Genomic DNA, 19,165 nt, shown 5'->3' with positions numbered 1-19,165 from the left:
AATCTGCCTTTCCATCTGGTATCCCATGTATTTCTCATTTCCCAAACAGCACTCTGCTGACTGCATTCATGCAACTCATATTCAGAAGCACCAGTTCTGCAACACGCTCTGCTCTGCTGTATTTACATTTAGTCAGAGCATGGAATACCTATGAGAAAGGCCGAGGGAAAAGGGAGACCCTTCTGTATCTTTTCCTTACTGGTTTGCTCTGAGGATAGGCAATGACAGTATCTCTGCTCACCCACAGACCTAAAGCACTATATACACTGCTGGACAAATAATACTAACATTCCCTTTTACAAAAGGCTTAAGGTGGGACTTTCAAAGGAGTTACCCTGGTCCTGCTAAATTTTCCGGAAGCCTCCATGCGTAACTGGAGGCCTGCACTGAATTCTCATAGACTGAGACCTGCCTAAGCTCAGGGCAAGGCAATGGCAGAGCTACAAACCCACATCTCACCGACTACCCAGGTTCGCAAGCATTTACGCATGTGTTGGCAAATCTTGTGTCTCAGTCTGGCAGCCTAGTCACTGGGTCATGCTACCCATGATTAATTATTGAATGGCTACTAACTGCAGTATGTGGTAGGAGAGAGGGAAAAATAAAATAGAAATGAAATACAAGAACATTTCTTAGTACAACCAAAGCAGTTCCACACCTCTTGCATCATTTGGCAAGTATGGAAAAGTAACACAGTAATACAGAAATCTATTTGGTCAAAGTAAGGAATCAGTATTTTTTGATAAAATACATTCTCATTCACATTTATTACATGTAAATTAAATTTTCTATGTATAAAATTCCAGTTTATTCTCAGTGCTGTCTGGTCATGCTTCAGTTCAGCAGCAGGGCTCAACACATTCAGCTCCTAGCAAAGTGGGAGGAAATGAGAGCACTCAGCTTTCTGCAGGACCAAGCCTCACACATCCCATGGTCCTGCAGGTCCTGTCTGAACAAAATTTCACTGGCTTCAGTGGGAGTTTTGCAGAGGAGAGCACTGCAGAAGGGCAGCACTTGCAGTCTGTGTGGAAGTCACTCAAATGGCATATGAATTCCAAAGAAAAAGTGAGTTAGTGAATACAGAAAATAATAATAATAATAATAATAATATATCTACATGATTTACAGCATTGTTTGCTTGCAACTGTATTAATGCTCAACCGGTCATTAACAATTCAATCAATATGCAGGGAAAGGTAGCAGAGTGCAGTACACATTGTAACCTCCTGCATGCAATTACAAGCACGACATCTTAGTCTTTCCTCATTTCATGAATTCCTGTATATCCCTCTGCCACCAGCGCCCAGCTCCCACTGAGCCTTGTGGAGTCAATACCTCACAGCACTTAGGCCAGTCTAAAACCTCCACCACAGGCCCCTGACACCATGCAAGGCACATTTAGCAGCAGGTCCTCAACTCCCACCCATGTCCACCCTGCAGCCTCCCTTCTGCTGTGCCAGCACTGTCTGTGCAGCCACACGCCGAGCCAGATGGTGGGACCATTCCAGCTGGAGGCCTGCCTGTCTGCAGAAGGCAGAGGGTTGTGTCCCATCAGCCCAGGCGCACAGCCCAGCTCAATGTGCAGATGTGTGAGGGGTGCCTGCACCTGCCCCTCAAACAGATGAGTGCAAGTGCCCAGCAAACCTGAACAGCAAGACTTTGCCTCCAGCCTGCACTACTGTAAATTGCTTGCTTGCATTACATGAGAGCAGAGAAAAGCCAGCCCCATAACATCTACTTCTGTGAGCCACAGCACAAGGACTGGATGCTATGAAGAGAAAGGTTCTCCCAAAGGAAGGCTCTGTTTAAGGTTACAGCATCTGTCCTAGCTGGAGAGGAAAGAAAAACTTAGGGGCTTAAAGCAGGGATGGAAACCACTGGTCTTACACTTTATTTCAGTAAGCAAAAAGCCTATTGCTGCTGTACAGTGTTATACAGTGAACTGCCACAGTTCTCACGTCACTAGTCCATAGAAAAGGTGCTGCAACTACCATGTCTACGCCTGCATGCTGAAAGAATGTACAAAGTTGCATTAAGCACTGTTTTTCTTCCACTTTTTATATTTTTAAACTCTTTTACAGTGTTGCAGACACTTCTGTGCAGACTCAGGTAACACACATCATCCCAGTTATGGAAGATCTTTGCTGCCGATAGAAAAAATCATGTGCTATGCATCTCTCAAACCATCATCATAAATGTAAACCATCAAGAAAACATGCTCTCTTTAGTAACTCTGGAAAAAGTCTCTAAAAAATCTATTGAAAAGAGAGTATTGTTAACAACAGGGTTTTCAAAACGATGCGAGTTGTTTATAGGAGTTGTCCAAGCGCTTTCTCTTCACTCACTCTTTGTTTTTATAAAGCTAATTCTGTATAAAAGGGCTTTTGAAGCGTGTGACCTTCATTTCACAATTTTTAAAAAATTGGAAAAAAAGGAAGAAATTTAGAAATATCTTTCTTGATTGTGGAAAACAGCTGTATTACAACAGAATTACCTTTGCTTTTTATATTTTCGGTACAAAAGGCAAGTAAAGAAAGAGACCCTGCATCTTCACAGTCTGGCACTCATCCAAGTTACTTGGAACTACATAAAACAGGCTAAAAATATGAGGGGTCTTCTCCTTCATACTAAGACCCTCGCCAAACCCCTTGCAGAGCAAGTCCCCTTACAAATAAAACCTCACTAGATTTTACGTCAGCTGAAGCAGTATTTCAGCTCCCCTCCAATAAGGTGTAAATGCCCAGACTAGCTCAAAGGCCCAAGAAGAGATCCAGCATAATTTTAAGAGCCAGGTGCTGGTTGATACCCTTATGGCTTCAGTGTTAAGTTGCATTCAAGTTGCAGTCAAGGAAGATCCTGGAAACTACAGGCCTGTCAGTCTCACTTCAGTGCCCAGTAAAATCACAGAAAATATTATTCTGGAAGATTTATAAAAACACCTGGAGTACAATGCAGTCACTGGTCACAGCCAGCATAGCTTCATGAAGGGAAAGCCCTGCTTGTCAAACCTGATTTCCTTTTATGACAAAGTATTCCATCTAGTTGATCAAGGGAAGTAAGTTGATGTAATATATTTCGAGTTCAGTAAAGCTTTTGATACTGTATCAAAAGTATCCTTCTGACTAAAATGTCCAGCACACAGCTGGGTAAACATGTCATGGGATGGGTGAGCAACTGGTTCACAGGCTTGGCACAAAGGCTTACAGTGATTAGGGTGACATCAGACTGGCGACCTGTCACCAGAGGGGTTCCACAGGGCTCCATCCTTGGCCCTGTGCTCTTCAACATCTCATTAACAACCAGGACACAGGACTAGAAGGAATACTACGTAAGTTTGCTGACGACACTAAATTGGGAGAAGCTGTCAACTCTCTCAAGGGCAGAGAGGCCCTGCAGAGACTTCAACAAATTAGAGAGATGGGCAATCACCAACCCTATGGAGTTTAACAGGGGCAAGTGCTGGATTCTGCACCTGGGACAGGGCAGCCCTGGTTGTGTGTAAAGACCAGGGAATGAGAGGCTGGAGAGCAGCCCTGTGGAAAGGGATCTGGGGCTTCTGGTTGATGGCAAGTTGAATGTGAGTCAGCAGTGCCCCAGCAGCCAGGAGGGCCAATCTGGGGTGGATCAGGGACAGCATCACCAGTCAGTCAAGGGAGGGGATTGTCCCGCTCTGCTCTGCACTGGGGCAGCCTCATCTCAAGTGCTGGGGGCAGGTTTGGGAGCCACAATGTAAAGAAGACATGAAACTATTAGAGGGTGTCCAGAGGAGGGCAACAAGGATGGTGAAGGGTCTGGAAGGGAAGCCTGGTGAAGAGTAGCTGAGGTCACTTGGTTTGTTTCAGCCTGGAGGAGACTGAGGGGAGACCTCATTGTGGTCTTCAGCATCCTCAGGAGGGGAAGAAGAGAGGCAGCTACAGATCTCTTCATTCTCATTACCAGTGCCAGAACCTGAGAATGGCCTGAAGCTGAGTCAGGAGAGGTTTAGGTTGGATATCAGGAAAGGGTTCCTCATCCAGAGGGTGGCTGGGCACCAGAATAGGCTCCCCAGGGCAGTGGTCCCAGCACAAGCCTGACAGAGCTCAAGACGCATTTGGACAGTGCTCTCAGGCACACTCAGTGTGACTCTTGGGGTGTCCTGCACAGGGCCAGGAGTTGGACTTGAGGATTCTGATGGGTGTCTTCCAACTTAGCATACTATACGATTCTATGGTCCTAATGCACGATGCCACAAGGTTTGAGTAATAATTTGGCAGTGTATCAAAACCAGCAAAGCTTGAAGTTAGTTGTCATGCAGAAGTGGGATAGGTGATGGCTATTTTTTACTTGATTTGTAAGAAAGCAGCACTTGCCTTTGGATCACATGGTGTTGGAGTACCAGGGCTGGCTACAATGTGTGCTGCTGGTGCCAGTTACTCCCAGTTATCAATTCAGCACTTGGAAACTCAGGTGTCAGTGAAATGACACCAATATGTCTGACACCCCCTGGATTTCCTACTTCCCATTATTTTTGTTAAGTCTTGATATGCACTTCTGCAGCACCATCCACTACTAAACTACTGTTTTTCAGGAGAAGTCTCTCCACGTTTGGTACTTTGTCAAAACCTATAGCTGTTGAACTAAAAAGAGAAGCGCAGGATGTGTTTGCTCTCTGCACTGGTTTCCTTGGAAAGGTCACTGGTGAGGACTGGGCACTCTTCCCACACACCTCCTACATTCTCAGTACTCTACATTCATGTCAGCAAACACTACTCTTGAACACAAATTGAAGAGACAAGTCAGCGACGAAACTACTTCTAGACTGATAACAGCAGAATGCTACCAAGACAACTCCATAGAAAACCCACTGAAGCAGGAGCAAAATTCAGGTCACTTCTTAGCAAAGCTCATCACAGATTATTATTAATTTTTTTTGAACCGTTTTTTGTAAAACTTTTATCTTGGCAGCCAGATATCCCCTTGTGACGTGCTAATTCAAACAGGCTAACATGGGACCACCTGACCCCACCTGGAACCAAAGGCTTCCGAATTTTTTTATAGCTTCTCAGAAAATCACTGCTGACTGACACCCATCTGTTGGTGATCGGCTTCTGGTTCCTCTTCTTCCACATCTGCGTTATATTCTTCAAATGCATCATCATCAACATCTGGAAGCCCAAGTAACTACAAAGAAGAGAAAATACTGTGTAACAGTGAATCACCCACTCGTGCAGCTTTGCTGCAAATCTTCACACAAATCCTATGTGCACTTCTTAAAAACCTCAAACCTTGGAATAACAGTACTGCATAATGATCTTGACTCTCTTTCTCTCCCTCCCGGGATAAAGAAAGATTTGAAAATGCATCCTCACACCAAATTAAGAGACCGGAAGATAAATAAAACCAAAACAAAGCACTTGCAAAAAGCTTCACGTTCTTCCCTGAGGTCACATTATGAATTGTTGAGTGTTTAGACTTGGCAGTGGTTTAACTTCAGAAAGAACCATGATAATACTGTAACAGTAGTTGTCTTGGTTTAAGTTTGTTTTTCATCAGCCCTATAAAAGCCAAAGAAGAAAACATCCTCATGAAGGACTGGCTAGTGTGGAGTCCCTAGGGCAAAGAGTCCCTAAAAACCCAAAGAACCTGCCATGTCAAATGCTGCTTTTGAACGCTTCACTCCATCACACCAAACAAAGTCTTGTACGCTGTGTGAAGCCCTCACAGTAAGAATTACTGTGTATTCCACTGAAATATTGTCCCTTTAAACTTCTGTAAATCAGATTTGGGCTTGCAAGGAACTGCCAGGCCAGCCCCTCTTCCCTGGACAATGTTTGGATGCCTCCACCTGATGGCTCCAACCACTGCAACATCACCCCTTCATTACAGGAAAAGCAGCCAACAGCCATGTTTGAACTTCTCCCCTCTCCTCCAAAAGGTTGCCAAGCAAACAGAAGTCAGGAAGACAGATACACCATATAACACTCAAAATAATGCATCTGTTGTGGAAATCTTATATTAGAATCCTACACTAACAGCTATTAATAGCCAAAAAACAAAATCATAGACCAGGCATTACTAAGAATACCATTTATTTAGCTTGCCAGGGCTGAAAGAGCAGCACAGATGCATGTAACACTCTCTTTGGAGGGTGATGCAGCTGTTAGCTCTTGAAAGAGCCAAGGCCCAGAAAAATCTTGAAGAGGATGACACTCTTTAGGTGAGAGCATGGAAATGAGAAGGCTGCAATGAGGCAAATTTTCAGGGACCTAAACTAATTCAGTCTGTGATCGACATTCAAAATTATTCAGCGGACATAAATACAAGGCATAGAATTGCCTTCTGGGTGCAATGAAGCTTGTACTCCTCACTGTCACTGGGAGAAAATCAGATTTTTAGTTACAGGGAAACTTTGGCAGGGAAATGGAAGGAGAATTTGCTGACTAAATCCCCTCCTTCGCATTTTAAAAATACTTACTGAGAGACCCCAAATGGAAAACATTCTTGTTTTCTGAGCAGAACTAAGTAATTGTTCCTGTGCATACACATTTTTCAAATCAAATGCTTAACTGAATATGAACTGCTCAGTTCATTTTCAGGATGCGGGGGTTTTATTTTGTGTTGAAGCTAAAATTAAAATACAGTTTTCAAAAGGCATAATCATGGACTCTTTCTAGACTTTCTTATACACCAGTATTATTTTTGCTAAACTAATCTGGTATATTCAAATTAAATGTGAGTGTCGTACTCCTGTTTGTATCATCTGGCAGAAAGACTGCATTTTTTTTCCCACCTCTGGTCATAATAATTCCTCTTTGATTTGCAAGGAAATGAGTCACATGAATCTTCATTTTATGGGATACTATACTGCAAAATTTGCATGGAAAACACGACATGCTCTACAAGAACAGCAAAGACATACACAATCCCAAAGGATGGGGAGTACATCCTGCTTTTCACACATCCCCTCTCTCTTCGCCATCAGGAAATCCAGCTCCTCTTTCCCTGGAGCAGTGTAAATCAGAGGGAGCAGTGTAAATCAGAGTGATGCTGTAGACTTTAGTGGTGTTACAGAGGAAGAATGGGGGTGGGATGGGATGGAATGGCAGGCTCCTCCAAGGAAGATGCAGTTTTATACTCTCACAGACACTTTATGACCCTCCAAGGCAGCAATGACTTTGACCATGCTGGTCTTGCTTTTACGTGTCACATCCTGTTGCTTCCCGCAGGATTATGGTGGTCTCTCACTGCTGTTAACCCCTCACTGCTCTCTGCACTGCAGTGACAAATCAGCCCACACCCTCAACACAAGGTGGGAGGATCAGCCTCCAAAGCACAGAGAGCTCTACAAACATTGGGACAAAACAGAAGGAGGCTGTGCAAAAGGCAAGGACAAAGTAAAATGATGAAGATGGCCCCGCGGCTGATCCTAGATTGACTCCCACCTTGTCTTCTTTCCCACACACTAGTTTCTGCTTCTAGTCCATAGCTGCTTCATATATTAAAGTATCAGCTATGCAGCAGACTTGAAAGGCCTTAATTGGAGAGGAAAACAAGGAGAAAAGATATAAACCAGAAAACTGTTGTAGAAAGAGAGAGCAGCGGCAGAAAAACCAAGGGGAACAAAACTTCCAGGCAAGGATGCATGGCTAGGAGGAGGTCAGGGACATGGTGAGGAGGGAAGGAGGGAGGATATCAACCAGCAACATCGGCTGAACTACAGCTATTATTTCTGCTGGCCAAACTACCCATCAGGAGGCAGAGGAGAAGTCACTGGGACATGCATGAATACCGCGAATATGGAATAAATGGCTTTTACACTGCAGACTTCTCACTTCAGATGTAGACTTTCCAGGCTCAAGATGAGCTCAGTGTAGGACCCCTGGAATTTGCTGCTGAATTGTATGACTCATGCTTTGGTTTCCTGCAAACATTGCCAGTTGGTATGATGTCCCTCAGGCATTTCTTATATTTGTCTTTCTTAACCCTTTCAAAGCGCTCTGATTTTCCAAATAACCTTGCAGTTACCAGCTCACGGAAGCAGAGTGACACCGTCTCCTACTAAAGCTGGCACACAAGCACGCTGGAAAGTAAACCAAGTACAAGACTGAGCAGTCCATTTGATGCTACACTAGAGATCACACAGTTCTTTTGAATCCCTGTGGGAAGGACTATGTCTCCAGGCAGATATGCTTAAAGCACCAGCATGGGCACCTCCTAGCACCAGAGCATGGCACCTCCAACACCAGACTAAGGCACAGGAGGAGATGGGATGCTCTGAAGCAAAACAAAGCATTTAAGCCTGGTGCTATTGGCTAATGTCATGTACCTTCATGGTGTCTGGCACTTCTGGATGCTCCCTGAAGAAGTGGAAAATAAGACAAAACACAGAGTTTTGTGGAAACCGACCTAGGAAAGCAGTAATGGTAGAGACAACACACCCCTCACCACCTTCAGTAAAGAAACACCTTGACCTTGTCTACAGCAGGACTTAGAAGAGTGGTTTAGTTGTTGCAGGCAAACTAGCACTTTTAAAAGTCTCATCTAATTAAATATCCTGCTTGACCCTGTTTTTAGGCTCATAAAACATTAGGGAGAGATGTCTGAGAGCAGTGAGGGACAGTGAGCAGGCTTAGACCACCCTCACTGCCTTCTGTGCCCAGGGAAGACTGGTGAGCAGAGAGAATCCTCTGTCTCTCACTGAGAAGGATGCCAGCTGCTGGGCATTCATGTTCTCACTGTCTCCAAAACACAGGGCCCAGCAGCAGGAGAAGCCAGTCCCTTCCCTCTCCACAGCCCCAGGGCAAGCTCCTGGAGACAAGGCTGTTATCATGAACATGCAGAGCAGGGCTGAGCTGAATTACTGGAAAAAGTTGTTTTTGGAGCCCTCAGTTATGGGAAGGCAGATGCTCATGCTGTGCAAAAGGGCACAAAAGGCTGAAGATGCACTGCCACTGTTCTCTTCTAAATATTTCCCTTCAAAGGACCCCAACAAAGAATGTCAGAACTGTCTAATAATCATGGATGTCTACTGGGAATACCAAAATGGAGAAGACTTTCAGAATGTGCTTAGCAGGCACCTGCCAAAAACCTGGTCCGCAGGGCCACCAGATACTTCAGAAAAGCCCAGTCAGACCTTCAGTTGCAGTTTTTTCCTAAACTGCCATTTGTCAAACTGGAGTTTGCCAGACTGGCCTCTGTCTGCTGATTTGCTGGGATAGAGGAGAAGAAATGCCCTGCAAATGCACTGTTGCCTTGATGCTGACAGCAAGGTGGTCTCATTAGTGAAACGAGTCCAGCAGAGAAAGGACAGGAGATGGTATGAAGTGATGCCACGGAAATAATTTCCCAATGCTGAAGAAAAGTGGTTTTGTTCTGGCAAAGGCCTGAGGGTGCAAAATAACTGTTTCTATACATCTATTGTAACACTGTTCAATCCTTAAAATCTTTCCTACCATGTATGTGCTATTTTTAATAGTTACTATGAGGGAAAAATATCAATAGATTCCTTAATTAGACTTGTTTACACACAGCCATACCTCAAATGATAAACCCAGTTTTGTTATGCTGATGCAAATCTCTCAATACTGGGTCAAAGGAGAATCTGAGAAACTTAGTATCTGTGGTACAACCATGAGAAAATGAAGAGGTATTTGATTACAGTCTGCAAGAGGTCTCTGGCAATTGAGGTCACCATTTTTGAGCAAACAAAAGCAAAATGAAATTCAACAGCTAGGAAGCAAAACTAGAAAAATGCAGATTGCAACCAAAGAGTTATTCAGAGCACTGTAACTAGCCATGAGAATAAAAAGTGCCCAGCAGTGTTGTATCCTTTAAGCTACCTGAAGACTACATCAAGAGTGGGTGTCTTTGGAAAAGACACATTCTGGTTCAACCTCAATTTATATGGTCAGCTGTGGGAATCATGAGGTGAAATGTGATGTGTTAATAAAGGGCCCAGGCTACATGAGCATAAGGGTTCCCCTTGCTTTGAACCTTTTTATTCTGAAGAGTAGCTCAACTCAGTTTGACTGAAGTCAATTTCTCAGTAACTTAAGTTATGCTGTAATAAATGTGGTTTAAATGAAACAAGTAATCTGCACCAATTTAATTAAGTCTTTTTGAAGTTCTCCTTAGTTAAACCAATGGAAGTTTCTCATCAAAGGCACAGCTTCCCTAAGCAGGAGAAGACAGCTATGAAGATCCTAGAGCCCGATACTGTTTTGGGAAACATACTTATATTTTTTGCATGTTTTCACAATTACAAGCAGCTGTAGTGACAGATCAGATTTCCAGTCCTTTCTAAGAAAAGTGTGCATCTGTTCTATTTATTTCTAGCCTCTCAAAGGATTCTTTAAAACGATGCTCTTTTATGTCAACCAGCTGTGGCAATCTGTGCAAACCATTGCAAGGGTGTAACACAGGGAAGGCCAGTGTTTTCATATCGGTGCTCCAGGCCCTCCCTTTCGCAGTAAATACTTGGGATACGTTTCCATTCTTCTCAACTGGTCAGCCAGAAAAAGAAAGGAGGGAAAAGGTCTACATTTTCAGTTGATATAAAAACATCCATTGGTGAACTTTCTCATGGACATCATGGGAGAAGGGCTCTGGCTACAAACTTCGCCCTGCTTTGCACCAAGCCCTTAGCCAGCCCAAAACATTTAAAAGGAGAGGCTGTGTAAAGGAGCATTTGGCAAAAATGAAGGACAACAGCCAGCCTAAGACACCTCACCCTGATAAAATCCAGGCTTTGGCACAAATCTTAGTGTTAAACAGGGACAGAGAAAGCTGAGTAACAGCAAAACAGAAAAATACAGGCCCCCTCCCCACAAAACCCAACTTCCTCTCAAGCAGTGACCAAACAAGCATGTGCAAATACCAAGTGGCAACCATCCTAATAGCAAAATCTGCATTACTTGGGAGAAAAAAACCCCAACCATGAAACAAAACAAACTACCCTAAGGAGAGACCGTACTTCCCGTTTCCCAGAGGTTTACTCTTGCTGTTCATATCCTTGCAAAACTCCCCAATTCCAGTGCCAGGAAACAACTCTGCCACAAAGTCCCACAGCGCTGACTCGAATCCTGTTCCTCAGTCAGCGCTGCATCAGCAGGACACGAGCCCCTGCCCGCTGCCACTGGCTGACACACCAGTTGGCCTCCCACTGGAATCTCATCCTCTCAAACACAGAGATGGAAATAAAAAGGCAGCTGACTTTCAACAACTTCCAACTGCCTGATGGTAGCTTATGTGACTGTACCCAGGCAGCTAACTGGAGATGTAAATCTCTGGAGAAGAAAAAACACCTTGCTCTATCCAGTGCTGTCCTATTAAAAGTCACAGGTAACTGTCAATGTTTAGAAGGAAGAAAAAACACTTACGGGTCTGAAGGATTTGAAGACTTTTTCCAGTATTTCATGGAGTGTCTTTTTCCCACAGGAGGAGATGTAGTCCTGTGCGAGCTGCAGAAAAGGTAGGCAGTCCTCACTTTCGCTCCACACATGCTAAAAGCCAACAGCAACACAAGAAAGGAAAGGCATTAAGAGGTATTCACGCCAACCTTTCCATGTGATTTTATAAGGTGACATGTTGTAAACATCTGCCAAAGTACACCGAGCCTCCTGCAGTTCAGACCCGCCCTGGGGACAGGCACTGCAGGCTCTTTTGGAAGCCATGTTTCTGAGGAGGAACCTGGATTTTATTAACATGATGCATCAGGAAACAGGGAAATGGATCCAGAAGCGAAAATGTCTCATGCACCAGTCATGAAGGGTACACGCACTCGGCGCACACACATTTTACCTATAAAGGTGCTTTTGTTCGACATCAGCCCTGCTCAGACCTGGAAGTCATGTTGGGTTTTCTCTTTTTCTGCATCATCTGCTGCAGTGAAGCCCTTAGGAAGAACTAAAGCATCTCTTTGTCTTCCTGGCATTAGTGCAAATATGATGCGACCCTTGAAGTGGAACTTGATGTGTAATTCTCCCAGTGATGCAGAAGAAAAGATGCAAAATCTGCCTGCAGGCTAGACACAGAGCCAAGGAGAGATGTTTGGGCACTCACAGCATTCTGACACTTTGAGCCTCCCACCCTGTTTTGAGATTTACTCCTCCTAGAACCCAATCTTCTTTTCCCAGGCAGGCACATTTAAACCCATAGGAGATCCTCCTGTCTTACTCCTGCTCTGGAGATGCTGGCTCCCCAGCCTTACACTGTGAAGCCTCTCTCAAAACTGATGTTTATTCTGCTGCAAGGAGGTTGTTTGAAACAGAACTGGCAAATGATGGAAGGAGCACCCAGGCACCAATGCTTCCTGCGCCCAAGGGCACAAACTAATGCCTCATCTTAAACACCTTCTGTTTGAAGACTTGGTGCATGGGACTGTCTTAGGCAGCTTGCCGCACAGAGAAGTGCAACACTGCCAAATTGGTTTGAGACTCTTGTACCTCTCTTTTTGCACAGCAGCTCTTTTCCCCAAAGTGCCTTTTTACTTGCTATAAACAGCAGGTTATGCTTAAACAAGGAAAGAGGAGGATCTCTCCAAAGCTTAACTAACATTCAGGGAAAGACTCAAAATGACAGATGTTTCAATCCCTAGCATAAGGCTTGCAGGTTGCCTTCCTCTTCAGTGGTGAGTACGTGCCAGGGATGCAGTTTTGCACTTAACAGAAGAAAACAGTACTTAACATCACCTAAACTGCACCTTTAAGATAAAAACCTGTAACTGCTTTTCTATGAACCTCACTTGACCTACATTTTCCTTGCTGCTTGTTGCACTTTATAAGCATAAACATAGTGAAATGTTCTGTTATGAAAAGAGTCCTGCATTACTGAGTAGGTTCTGCTCTTTCCATACAACCAGAGTCACGTCTTAACCATTCTGGCAATAAAAATAAGTTCTTTACAGTCTTGCCAACTCTCAAACGCACATACCACAAGTCTCATGATATTTCATGCCATCTTAAGAGTCATGGGCCTGGTAATCCTATAAATATACAACTAAATCTCAGCTTCTGTTTACAACAAGAAAAAGAGTCTGCTCTTAGTGATTTCTATGGCCTAAAAAGGCAGAGCATGAAGTGAACCAAAATGAGCCCCCTTCAAAATATCAAATGAACACTTCCAAATCAGATTTTTAAAACAGCCTTTGGAGAAGGTTTTGGAGGTCTGGCCCACGATTTCTTCATATTTGGGGTTAGCAATAACTGTTTAGTTACTCCTACACTTCAGAGCTGAATGTTGCAGCTTGGCAATTCCTGGCTCATGCTAAACCTGTTGCAACTGTTTATATATATAAAACAATTATTACTGCTGAGATCCTCATTCTTGTTTACATTGTGGCTTCTTTTGACGACCAGAGCTATACACAGGAGCTTCCACATAAATGAAAATCAGGCCCTGCCCTTTAATAAATCATAGCTAGTTCGTTCCCCAGGGAAAGTTAACCCCATGTTGTCCTAATGTGTTTTTACAATCTCTTTTCAAGCTGCACCACATTTTCTCTTCACACGAGACACCAGTGTGAATTCATCAGCAAGAGGCAGAATAAGATGATCTAGCACAAAGGGAAAACCTAAGAGAGTAACGTGATCACTGAGTTTTTGGGGAGATTTTTTTGCACTGCATCATAGGACAATTAGCAAGAAACAATTCCCAAAATCTCCCCATCTGCAGAGGATTTTAAATGTTGACTGTAGCAACAAACGCACTACGAACAGTTTCATGTGCCATTAGTGCACACAGCTCATTCGGAAATGGGTTGATTTAATCTTTTCCCTCAAAAACCTCAACCATAATAAAGACCGGCGTTGTAACGCCTGTAGGTTCAGCTGCATCTACAGCTCTCTGTGGTGGTTCAGTGCTGCACCCAGGCAGCGCAGGAACTGTCTCAGCACTGACTCACCCATCTCCAGAGGAACCTGCAAAAGGAATTTCAGCCTTTCAAAACAAAAACAAACGTAATTTCAGGATTCAGCTCCTGCTTAGAAAGTTCAGTCAGGCTGGAGATGTTCAGTCATATATGGAGATGCTTTTCCTGAAAAACCCAAAGCCCGAGGATGTCTCTGCAGTGAGAGAAGGTGGCTGCTGGCAAACTGGTGGACCATAGTGCTTGGCAGTGGCTGTGCAATTAAAAAAACATTAACTTCATCATCAGAGTATGTGTTTTCCAAGCTTGCCCAGTTTTGCTCCCAGTTGCTTTGTGTCATTGCAAAAGCACACAGCCACTAATTTCCAGCTCAGCTGACCTAAGATCGTGGCTGAATTATTTAGTTTAGCATCTACACACAGCACATAGCTGAGGAAATCCATAGACCTGCATCTGGAGGGGTTAGCTTTCCCTCACACCTTTAGATGACTCTGTATAGCTGGATGACAGAACCACTTGCTGGCCCACCTTTTTCTAAGCAGCCCACTTGTTGTGCATGACAGCAAAACTTTTTATTTATGGGGATAATTAGACTTGCACAAAATATTCAGACCTGCCAACTCTGCTCTGAAATATTTTCATGAAATCTTGCAGCGAGATGGCATCATATTATTTATTTTATCAGTTACTTTGAATACCAGTAATAACATGGTGACAAAACAAATGACAGACTGTAAGGAACAGCATCACGGCCCTCACTCTTCTTGATTATGGCTACATAAGTCCAATTAATTTCTTGAGAACCACAGAAGCTGAATTATCTATTGTCCAGCTATCTAAAATGCTGATTCGGAGTTTCAGTGTCCAGGTGGTACTGAAAATGCCAATAAGCATCTACATGGGTCTCCTGCATCCCCAGCATGTTAAAAGCCTAGCCTAAAGATATCTTTTCAGGAAAAGAAAAGTATCAGATTGTTGAGATCTGGGATCTCTGATGTTAGACAAAATTCAGTGGTTTTCTCCCCCAGACTGCATCTTGGCAACCTTTCCACGTTTTTCTCTTCTCCTCTTTCCTTTTAAGTTCATCATGCTCATCATTTCCTCCTTACAAGTGGGTTATCATGGAATTCTCTGGCACCTCCTACATAGCTTTTTAAGTCGCATCATTATGAAATGACGACGTACAGAAAGAACAAGAATACCAGGCATCAGATGCTTATTAAATGTGAGGCTCCTTTACAAGAGGCACAGGGTGCAAGAAGGCTGTAAAGTGTGTCACTGTGAATCCTGTTTATATTTATTCACTTTCACACTCCACACTGTCATACAACAAGGCTTAAAGTCCAAATGATAATCAGTCCCTTGGCTTGCATTAAGTCTCCTTAAAATAAACTTTAGCCTGTAATTGCACATAGAAAGCCAAGTTATAATCTGGAACATTAAAAAAAAGGATAGTGACTGCAAAAAACCAAGATAATCAAGCTGGCAGCAGAAAGTAAGTCCCACAGTGCACTAGGAGAGGGAAACAGGATGCTGGAGAATCATTAGTGGGTCTTAATCATATTAAAGAAACACCATCTCTTTAAAGGAAAAGAATTAAGAATGACACATATCTGCCTGTCTTAAAAGTATTCTCATTACAAAAAGTGCTTTAACTAATAAGGCTAGAAAAGAGAGAAGAAAACACCACTTCTAGTTCTCCACTGCTTATGTTCCAGATTTGACAGGAGTTGGTGCTTTGCTCCATTTTACTAGTGGTGACTCTGGGCAGGGAGTTCTTCCCACACCAACCCTGGAATGAAAATATTTTCAAAATAAAAGGAAAAATGTGATTTCAAATGAAAAAAAAAAAGGCCAGCATGGGAATAGGGTAGTAGGGTCTGAAGCTGTTCAAGATTTTTTTTTTTTTAAGCTGACTGGGCTTTGTATTAAAGAGTTCACTCAATTATTGAGCAGTGTATAAAGAAACAAAACATATCTAAGAAAAATAAATGGACTTCATTTGCAATTTCCAACATCATAGGAATCCAGCCACAGTTTTAGCCTAGTGCTGCGCTGGATTCATACATACTCCTGATAAGAGTGCAGCAGGCATGGCCCTTTCTGGGCACAGGCATCTCCAGGGAGGAATGAGCACTGGGGCCTGGCAGGCTCAGAGGTGCTGGGAAGATGGATGTGCACAGCTATTCCCACAGAGGACTCAGAGAATCCACAGCCTGACATACCCACTGCTACATCTGAAGGACTCATGAATCCCTGGACAGATGCACAGCTAAACTCCAGACAACTTCTCTCGTAATTCAGCATCACCATCTACTTGACACAATAAATAAATAAATAAATAAATAAATAAATGTGTTCCTCGCTGGGATCTGTGGTCCTGGAGAAGTCACTCCACTGCTCTTTGTTTCCACAGGCCCATCTGTCAAACGGGCTCACTCTGCACTTACCTGTTGGAAAGGGAATTAGCAAACATTTCTTAAGCAAGTAGGGGGACGAAACTTGCACCGTGAAAGGAAGAACCTACAGCATGCCTACAATAATGGTGCTAGGAGCTGTTTTGTTAAAATAAGCAAACCAAAATCCTTCCATTGAAGTTAACTGGCACTTGGCACTTTACAAACCCCGTGGCGAGGTGCTGCTTTTCCCTGACTCTTCCTGCACTTCTGCTCACCACCGGGAGGGTCTGGCCGAGGGGAAAAGCACCCCTCGACCCTTGCCAAAGACAGGGGTTGCGGTGTCGGAGCTCTTTCCGCACAAACTCGGCGCTGAACTCCGCGAGGGGCGGCGGGGCGGGGGCGCCCGGCCAGCACCTGCACGGATCCCGCGGCGGGCCCGGGGGAGCGGGGGTGGGGGGGCGCGGTCCTCCTGTCATCCTGACTCCATTTTATTCCTGCCCATTCTCCATTTGCCGTGACAGCCCTGCCAGTCCTCCCGTCCCCGCGCTGTGCCCCAGCCCCGGCACCCCGGGAGGATGGAGGGGCCCCGGGGGGAGCGGCAGCTGCAACCCCCGCGGGGCGCGGGGCAGGCGGGGGGGCTCGCCCCGCTCTTCCCCGCCCGCCCGGAGCCCGCAGCCACCCCGGGCCGGGTGATGGGGAAGGGGGGCTGTGGGGTGTCCCTGCCCGCAGCCCTGCCCGCGGGGCCGCCCCCCACCGGCAGCGGACTCCATTTTGCAGATTGTGGGAGGATCCCCCCCGGCCCCCGGGCCCGCCGCGCTCCATCACCGCATCCCTCCCTCCCGGGCACGGCCCCGTCCTCCGCCCCCCCGGCGCTCCCCCTCGGGCGCTCCCGCTGGGCTCCGGGGATCCGCACGGACGGAGCGTCCTGGAGCGGCGCGAGGGCTCCCCGCGCGTCTCCGCACACGCGCGGGGGGCGCCCCGCACGCCCGTGACCCCCGATCCCCTCACGGGGCACTCACGAAATTGTCGCCGCAGGCGGCCTCCGGGCAGAGCACGTAGAAGGAGACGCCGGGCTCGGCGTAGAAGTCCATGCGCCGCTCCGTCTCCTCGGCGGCGATGAGCTGGAAGGGCGTGCGGGCGCACCACCGCTCCGCCGCCTCCGCCAGCGCCTCGAAAGCCATCGCCGACCCCGCCGCCGCCGCCGCCGCCTCCCGCCCGCGTCCCCCGCGCTGCCCGCGCCTCGCGCCGCCCCGCGCCCGCCCCGCGCGCCGCCCCTCCCGCCCCCCGCGCCGCGCCTCGCGCCCCGCGCGCGGCTGCCGGCGGCGGCCCCGCTGGGATCGGCCGCGGACAATTGGCTCGACGCCTTCTGGCAACTTGGGGGAGAGGGGAAAACAAAAAGAAAAAAAAGGGAAGCCCCACGCATCAACCCGCTGCTCGCCGATTCCCATCCCTCTTCCCAGAATTGGGCCGGAATCTCGGCAGCACCCATTGTGCTGAGAGCTCCCTGCACTGGGTTCCGTGGGAGCCACCCACCTGCGGGCTGTTGGGATGCCCAAATACAGACAGAATCGCGCCGTGGCATTGGAAGGCTTTACGGAGGTTCCCCTTGCCCCCCTGTCCCGTTTCCGTGGATCTATGGGTTTGCAGTGAGGTTCACATTACTTTTCCAGGTTTATCCCAAGGGATTATCTATATGTCCAGCCGAAGCATTGGAGATACAAGAGCTGATCTGCATTTATAAAGGCCCTTAGATTTGGACTGATGTGCATTGTGCTGCAAAAGAAAACAAATCCTCATAGGCCTTGGGTGGGTTTTCGGTGGGAAGCCCAGGAATTCATAGAGGTGAACAGGAAACACAGAGCCCATGCGTGGCAGTGGGTGGAAAATTTCGCATGGACAAAGAGAACGCTGGCCTCTGAAACAGCCCAATGGCTGTTTCTGGTCTCCTCAGTGGTGTTCCCCTGCATGGAACAGGTACCAAAAGCCCAGCTGGTTGGGTCAGTGTCACACATGGAACACTCCCATCCTATGTATCAGTTGGTGCATAAATCATTCGACCACTCCAAAGTAATGGTGAGGTCACCAGAGGTCTTTTCCAGCCTCAATGACCCTGAGGCTGGCTCGGTTACAGCACGGTGGCAATAACGATTCTGTGATTCTGAGCTGCAGAGAGAATGTGACCGAGCACAGCAGCACCAGCAAAGCTGCGGCAAGGACGCGTTCCCACTGCCTGCGGCTGACCTGGGGCACGCTCCGAGCACCCACCACGCTGCTGTGCTCAGCCCCACGGTCACTGTCTCCTGTGACAAGCTGCTGGCTTGTCACAGATGTGGGCGTGGGTGCAGCAGGACTCGGTGCTAATGATAACACAGAGAAAATCCTCCACTGGCGTTGCAGCCCAGCACTGAGGTATCAGGAAAGGCCAACATGATGAGGGCTTGTGCAACTGTAACTCAGCTCCTTTATGCATGGTGGGATGTGAGTGCTTGGTGTTTTTTCCACCAAGGGATTTTTCATTTATTCTGCACAGATATTTTGGATAATGCCCTCATTCCTGGGGTGCTCTTAAAGTGGCAAGTGCTGAACACTCCACATTACATTTGGAGCTGTGCTCTGAATGTGCAAAACATGGTAAAATTACCAGTGTTCCAAAACTCCTGGTCAAGGTGCCTCAGATCTCAGAATCTGGAAGTGCTCTTGTAGATACTTATCCTGATCCTGGCACATGTCTCTTCTCTAGGGCAAAATGAGGCACCATCAGTCTGCTACCTACTGCATAAGTCTGGTGAGCACAGTAATACCTGCAAAACCCTCTCTGTGTGAGGTACCTGTGGAAGACCAGTGGCTCTGCAGGCAGCCTGGGGCTGGAGCAGTGAGTCCTGACTAGCTGAAAAGGAAATCCTAAACATCTTGCCACTTCCTG

At 46.2% G+C, this 19,165-nt stretch overlaps 1 protein-coding gene across 2 annotated transcripts; it reads right to left on the bottom strand.

The window, feature by feature from the left end:
• Window positions 1-748: 748 nt before the first annotated feature.
• MTURN (maturin, neural progenitor differentiation regulator homolog) lies at window positions 749-17,494 on the bottom strand. 2 transcript variants are annotated; one of them, XM_063408245.1, is made up of 4 exons: window positions 17,262-17,494; window positions 11,358-11,480; window positions 5,006-5,160; window positions 749-868 (listed from the first exon to the last, which is right to left on the bottom strand). In XM_063408245.1, exons 1-3 carry the CDS (start codon window positions 17,421-17,423, stop codon window positions 5,050-5,052), a joined length of 396 nt encoding a protein of 131 aa, XP_063264315.1. In that variant the 5' UTR covers window positions 17,424-17,494; the 3' UTR covers window positions 749-868; window positions 5,006-5,049. The 2 variants fall into 2 exon arrangements, with proteins under 2 accessions (XP_063264315.1, XP_063264309.1); XM_063408239.1 differs by having other exon boundaries at window positions 749-5,160.
• Window positions 17,495-19,165: the final 1,671 nt, after the last annotated feature.

The sequence above is a fragment of the Prinia subflava genome, chromosome 1 (assembly GCF_021018805.1).
Source record: "Prinia subflava isolate CZ2003 ecotype Zambia chromosome 1, Cam_Psub_1.2, whole genome shotgun sequence".
Taxonomy (NCBI): Eukaryota; Metazoa; Chordata; class Aves; order Passeriformes; family Cisticolidae; genus Prinia; species Prinia subflava.
Note: the sequence above shows the minus strand (reverse complement) of the source record. Positions and strands in the feature narration are given on the sequence as shown.